Source organism: Hippocampus comes, unplaced genomic scaffold, assembly GCF_001891065.2.
Source record: "Hippocampus comes isolate QL1 unplaced genomic scaffold, H_comes_QL1_v1.1 scaffold92, whole genome shotgun sequence".
Lineage (NCBI taxonomy): Eukaryota > Metazoa > Chordata > Actinopteri > Syngnathiformes > Syngnathidae > Hippocampus > Hippocampus comes.
In genome coordinates this window covers 2,225,566-2,232,378 of record NW_017805379.1, presented here as the reverse complement: position 1 = coordinate 2,232,378, position 6,813 = coordinate 2,225,566, and the positions used below count along the sequence as shown (strand labels likewise).

General features: G+C 47.8%; 1 protein-coding gene across 2 annotated transcripts in view; it reads left to right on the top strand.

The window, feature by feature from the left end:
• The window catches only part of map3k9 (mitogen-activated protein kinase kinase kinase 9), a 12,218-nt gene extending 5,419 nt beyond the window's left edge, over positions 1-6,799 (top strand). For both annotated transcript variants that reach the window (XM_019872277.1, XM_019872278.1), the window contains exons 3-11: positions 528-708; positions 1,987-2,135; positions 2,935-3,110; positions 3,181-3,421; positions 3,946-4,068; positions 4,499-4,631; positions 4,712-4,824; positions 5,355-5,990; positions 6,416-6,799. In XM_019872277.1, the coding sequence (XP_019727836.1) occupies positions 528-708; positions 1,987-2,135; positions 2,935-3,110; positions 3,181-3,421; positions 3,946-4,068; positions 4,499-4,631; positions 4,712-4,824; positions 5,355-5,990; positions 6,416-6,783 (2,120 nt within the window). In that variant the 3' untranslated portion in view covers positions 6,784-6,799. The remainder of the gene's footprint in view (positions 1-527; positions 709-1,986; positions 2,136-2,934; positions 3,111-3,180; positions 3,422-3,945; positions 4,069-4,498; positions 4,632-4,711; positions 4,825-5,354; positions 5,991-6,415) is intronic.
• Positions 6,800-6,813: the final 14 nt, after the last annotated feature.

Here is a 6,813-nt window from a genome sequence, read left to right as displayed (position 1 = left end):
ATGGTCCTCAGTCGGAAAAGGGTGGAGTGCCCTCTCCGGGTCGGGGAGGAGATCTTGCCCCAAATGGAGGAGTTTAAGTATCTTGGGGTCTTGTTCACGAGGGAGGGCAGGAAGGAACGGGAGATCGACAGGCGGATTCGTGCAGCGTCTGCTGTGATGCGGACTTTGTAGCCGTCTGTCGTGGTAAAGAAGCAGCTGAGCCAAAAGGCGAAGCTCTCAATTTACCGGTTGATTCCGAACACAGCTTGTATCTCACGACTTGTTTGTTTGTTCTCTGCTCTTCTACTCCGAACCTCGTTCTCCCACAAAATCTCCTTCGATCCGTTTTTCACCCTCCATATTTGTGTTTCCGCTTCATTTCACAATTGATTTGATTTTATTTTATTTATTTTATTATTTTTTTTTATGATTATTTTAAAAATCGGAATCCCCCTTGCCTTCGCCGACATGCGCAAACCCACCCAATATCCAAATCGCCCCCCACCCCCTGCACCTCGTCATACCCCTCCCACCTCACAACTCCCCAGTCCTCATCCTGGAGAGGCTCGAGAAGGATGACCTGAGCAACAAGACATTGAAGATCACAGACTTTGGGCTGGCGCGCGAGTGGCAGCGCACCACCAAGATGAGCGCGGCGGGCACCTACGCGTGGATGGCGCCCGAAGTCATCCGCTCTTCCACTTTCTCCAAGGGTAGCGACGTGTGGAGGTGGGCAAAAGAGCAAGGGGGGGGGGGGGGGCTTTCAGAAGCACATGAGAAAAACGTCTACAAAACGTCCCAAGAAATAGTTTGGCAGGGGATGCAAGTTGCCATCTAACGACAGGGATTTTTATTGTTTTATTATTATTTTTTTTTTTTAGCACAATGAATGCATGGTTAATGGAGAAGGTCCACACTGAAAGATTATCATTGATCTGTTCAGATTTTGTACTATTATTATTGTCTTATTTTTTATTTTTTTATTATTCGTGCAATGCGTGCAATACCATTTTCCAAAAATGGAATGTGTTTTTGCCCAACTCGCCAATCATCTTTCAGTCATTGATCCCCCACCAATATAAAAAGAAAAATCGAAATGTCAATAGTAAAATTTTCAGACTTTGTTCAATCATTAGATTTCAGTCCTCGTTAGTGATATTTCGGCCTGGTTGTCGAGTGGTTGGTGCGTCGACCTCACAGTGCAGAGGTCGTGGGTTCGATTCCAGTTCCGGTCTTCCTGTGTGGAGTTTGCATGTGCTCCCCTTGCTTGTGTGGGTTTTCCCCGGGTAACCCGTTTTTTCTTTCATTCCAAGAAGCAATTATATTTGCACCAGTGTATTTTCTCAGCAGGCTCATGAAAAATAGAAAATGTTCTGATTGTGTGGGCGTCTTGTGGCCACCGTGTCTCTTCCTTGTGTTGGCTCTGTTAAAATTCAGTGATCCGTCGGCGGAATGGTGCACGGGAGGGCGACGGCCGGTTCCCCTTGGAGGAAAAATTGTGTTCACCTCCATGGTGACGCCGAGCAACTTCACGGCTGGATAGCCAGCACGCCTGGGGGGGGCCGAACAGCCCAAATAAAGCCGGCTAGTTCTCAATTTATATTTTACAAACAGTAGATAGTTATATACTCTGTTTTGTTTTGTTTTTGTTCAGTCAACGTCCATGGATCTGTGTGTGAATGTGTCGATATGTCTCTTAGAATCCACAAATGTATTTGTAGCATGTGTGAACGTTTACATTGACATCGTCATCCTCCATGAAATACGATTTTGATTCCGCAATGCTGAGGAGTTTCTCCCAAAATAAATGAAAGCAGTTTCTTCCTCGAGTCCTCTGAGATTGGCAGCTGGTCCAAAGTTTGAGTCGTTGACAGCGTCAGTCATTTTTCCGGAGTTGAGTGGGCGTGTCCAATCAGTTCCGATCACCTTACTATCTGGCGCCATCAAAGCTGCAAAATGACTTTTCTGAACTCTGTGTCATGAAGCGTGTGGATTTTGCTCTTCCAGTTACGGCGTGCTGCTGTGGGAGTTGCTGACGGGAGAAGTGCCGTTCCGGGGCATCGACGGACTGGCGGTGGCTTACGGTGTGGCCATGAACAAGCTGGCCTTGCCCATCCCCTCCACGTGTCCTGAACCCTTTGCGCGCCTCATGGAAGGTGAGACGCGGTCACGTTCGGCCAATTTGACTTAGCAAATTTAGTAGGCATGTCTGTCATGAGAAGACCCACAAAAAAATCTCAAGACAAATGCCTCAAAAAGATAAGAAATCTTCCATTTTGTTTTGAAGCAGACATTTTGGCTCAGTGTGTCCTTTCGAATTGAAAAAGAAAATTCAGCCCCCTAAAGTCAGTTTCACTTAGCGCTGTGAAATTTGGTTGGCATGACTATTAAAAGTAGTAGACCCACACAATTGTCTCAAGAAGCCTGAAGCAGTCTTTCCGGTTGTTTTGAAATGGCCTTTGGGGATCTGTAGCACCCTCTTGAATGAAAACTGAAAATTCAACCCCAGTGCCAGTTTTATTTACCGTAGCACAGAGAAATGTGTTTGCCATGTGTGTTACACGTAGACCCACAAAAAAAGAAGCCATGTCCGAAAATGACACGGGAACTTTGCCATTTTAGTTTGAAGTGGTCATTGTGGCTCTGTAGCATCCTCCACAATTGCCCTCCAAGCCAATTTCACTTCATAATGTGAAATATTTGGAGGCGTGTTTATCATGAGTAGATCCACAAAAATGCCTGCCTAGAAATACACAGGGAGTCTGCCATTTTGGTGTATCGTAGCTATTTTGGTCCAGGAGCGTCCTCTTGAATTCAAAATGAAATTCAACAGACGCATAGGTAGTCAGCCATTTTACTTTGAAGAGGCCATTTTGTTTTTGCCGCTTAGGGTAAGACACGACCACCCGGTTGTGTTGGTTATCTCGAGCTGTGATGTAATTGTCACGATCGCAGGGTGCTGGAGCTCAGACCCTCACTCCCGGCCGCCCTTTGCCAACATTCTGGACCGGCTGACCACCATTGAAGAGTCGGGATTCTTTGAGATGCCGGCCGAGTCCTTTTGCTCCCTGCAGGACGACTGGAAGGTGGAGATACAAGAGATGTTTGACCAGTTGCGGACCAAGGAGAAGGTAGGAAGTGGTTGGGGTACCTAATGACATGTCCCTTGTGACTCAAAGGCATCGGTCTTTTTGGCATTAGGAGCTACGTTCGTGGGAGGAGGAGCTGACGCGGGCGGCGCTGCAGCAGAAGTGCCAGGAGGAGGCGCTGCGGCGGCGCGAGCAGGAGCTGGCTGAGCGGGAGATCCACATTCTGGAGCGCGAGCTCAACATTATCATCCATCAGCTGTACCGCGACAAGCCGCACGTAGAGCGGCGCCAGGGCAAGTTCCGGCGCCACCGCCTGAAAATCAAGGATGGCAACAGGATAAGCCTACCGCAAGGTATGGTTTGGTTGGCGTGTACATCATCAGTAGACCTACAAAAAAAACCGTCAGTTATTTAAGGCAGCGAAGCCACACAGGCTGCCATTTTGATATGAAATGGTTTGAGGTTTAAAAATAAAAATCGGCTCCCTTTGCCAGTTTCACTTTGGAACATTAAATTTGGTAGATATGTTTGCCATGAGACCCACAAAAAAAGTTCTCAAGCAGCTGTGCCCAAGGCGGAAGTCTGCCATTTTGGTTACAAATGGTCATTTTTGTTTGTTCGCACCCTGTATAATGTTACAAATTCAGGACCGAAAGCCAGTTTTGTTTAGAAACATGAATTTTGTAGACATGACTGTCATGAATAGACCCACAAAAAAGTCTCAAGCAGTCAAGCCAAATTACAGCCGGAGTATCTTTCAAAGATGAACTGCTGAGATTTTGTCCAATTGCTACCAAATTTGAACCACACACACTGGACAGACGAGGAATGCACAATTGTGGAAATAAAACCACTTACTTTTTTTTTTTTTTTTTAGATTTCCAGCACAAGATCACTGTGCAGGCATCACCGTCACATGACCGCCGTAGGAGTTTGCTCAGCAGTGGCTCCAGCCCTCCTAGCAGCCCGCCGCTGCTCCCTCGCCTCCGAGCCATCCAACGTATGATCTTAATACACCCAAATCATCCTTTAAAAAAAAAAAAAAAAAAACCTCATCCTGGACGCTCAAGTACATCACTGGGCGTCATTTTAGCCATTCCTAAATAAAACTAAGGAAAATTGAAATGGTGAGAAACAGTTTGGCACTGCATCTCCACATTTGAGTACGACATGCCGTATTTCTCAGACCATAAGTCACATTTTGTTTCACTTTGGCTGGCCCTCGGGTGCCATTTGTCTATACTAGAGCTCAGACTGGCACCCAAAAATTGGCATTAAACATCACGAGAGAGATTGTTCAATGTTAACATCCACATGCTGTAATAGCACGTACATCTAGGTAATATAACAATACTCTTATATTCTTCGTAATCTGTGGAAAAATGACTTTGATTCAAAAAGCTCAATGGCAACTTTCACCTTCTCCTCAGTCACCCCGCGGGAGGGCTGCTGCGGCGGCTGGGCTCGCAGCGCGGGCGAAGAGGAGGTCGAAAGGAGGGGCTCCAGGAAGAAAGGCAGGACGCGAGTGTGCGGACCGCACCGGGAGCACAGCGCCGACGCCAGGTGACCACACACCAGCCGGTCTTCATTAAACACGTAAAAGTATCCCGCAACTATGCTAATGCTAACGTGACTGCCGACAGCGTGAGGCCCGCCGCCGAGGGCAGCCGCCAGCGCTCCTGCAGCGCCCCCAACTTGCGCCGTTCCCCCAGACACAGCCCCGCTGTGCCTGGAGTGCCCAGCCTCCTGGAGCTTGGTAACTTCTGCTCCGTCACATTTTAGCATTCACGACCGTCATGCAAGTGTAAAAATATGTTAGCCGCTGGCCCCATACCGGTATTTAAAAATAAATTATTATTATTATTATTATTTTTTTCTACTTTTAAAACATAGATATATTTTTACATGGGTATTAAGTTTCGTATTTTTAAAATGTTTTCACAGCCTTAAAATAAATGCAATTCTTAATTTTTAAAGAACACAAGAAAAATAATTGTGGTTTCTTTTTTTTTTTTTTTTTGGTCATTTAAAATTTTTTGTACTAATTTTTTGGCCTTGCTTAGTCGATTTTTCCCAAAAAAAATCTTAATACATATTCGTCAAGTAAAGTCTATTTTTTATAAAATGAAATATAATCTGATTCCTTTCATTTTTTTGTGTGTAATTATTGCTTAATTAATGCTTGTTCTTCATTTTCTATTATTGTATTTAATATATATATATTTTTTTTTTTAATGTTGTAAGAATATTTTCAAATGAATGCAATCATTGATTTCAACCTTCTAGAAAATGAAGACTGCTGCTTCGTGAGCGGCTCAGAAGCAGGCCCAGCTCAGACGTACCTGTGCCCGCCCGACCAGGAAGGGGACCAATCAGCAGCCGGCGGGGATCCCTTTGCAGAAATCCACGTTCCGGGAGCGACGCCGAGCCGTAAGAGCCCTGGCGGAGGCCGACGCACGGACCTGGTACTTCTGGGCTGCGGCGCTCTGCTGGCGGCGGCCGGGCTTGGTTCCAACTTGCTGACGCTGGCTCGGCCGGAGGAGGGCGTCAAATCGCGCTGGGACGCTTTCTTCCACGCGCACAGACTATTCCGCCGCGACAGTCCACTTCGAATCCCACCATCCTTCCCGTCCCCGGACCGCGACTCTTCCACGCGCTCGCTGCTCCGCTCCGATAGCGACGAGCTGCCGGCGCCGCCGCCCGCGCGGTGCCACTGTAACGCTCTGGTCAACACCCACCTAGAGAGCTTCAAGCGCAACCCACGCCAGTCGCTCACGCCCACGCACGTACCCTGCGCATCGAGTGCCGCCGGCCCACGCGTCGTGAGCCTGCGACGCACGCCGTCCGACGGCGCCATCAGGAAGAGCTGCCCGCAGAACAACCTGGAACCTTTGCCGGAGCAAACCATCCTGGAGAACATAGGTAAGAGCAACATTTCGCTCCTTCTACTCACATTTATGTATCCATTATCATTTGGGTTAATTAATTGATTAATTGAGACCTTGTTTTTCATTCAAAATTTTCCGAATTCCAAAGATTTTGATAGTCCTCACAGTTATATTTGCGTTGCAACAAAATAAAACCTTTTCTTTTACTTTGGAAAACAGTGGTCAACATTTTCTCTTTTTTTTTTTTTCCCCACTGACCAAACTAGTCATTGAATCATTTTCATTTTATGTTTGTGCATTTTGTAGACTGTCAATTTAAAATAATGTCCTGTTTTTGAATAATAGAATGGAAATGGAATCAATCATTAAAATAGTTAATTGCTGCCTTAATCCACATAAATCCCCTTTAATTAAAACCAGACTGTTAGCTTCATCAGTCTTTTCGTCCCACTCCCCCAGGGGGCACCTTCCGAGGTTTCCCAGACAACCCCTCGGCCGTCCCCCGCCTTCCGGACCCCAATGTGGTGTTTCCTCCCACCCCTCGCCGCCGCTGCACCCCCGAGCGGCCCAAAACCTTGGACATCCTGGCGCGGCCTCGGCCCCCGGCGCGGCCCCGTTGCGACGCCTTTCGCCCGGAGGCTCGGGGCCGCGGCGACTCTCCGGCGGCGCACACCTCCAGCACGGAGACTCCACCCACCGCGGAGGAGGCACCCACGCCTTACTCCACCTACAGGGGGCGCAACCTGCTGGACACGCAGGACGAGGGGCAGTGCCGCGATGGCACCGTGCCGCTGCGCAGCAAAGACTCGGTGGGATGCTTTCACTGACTCTTCCCCCCCCCCCCCCCAACTACACAC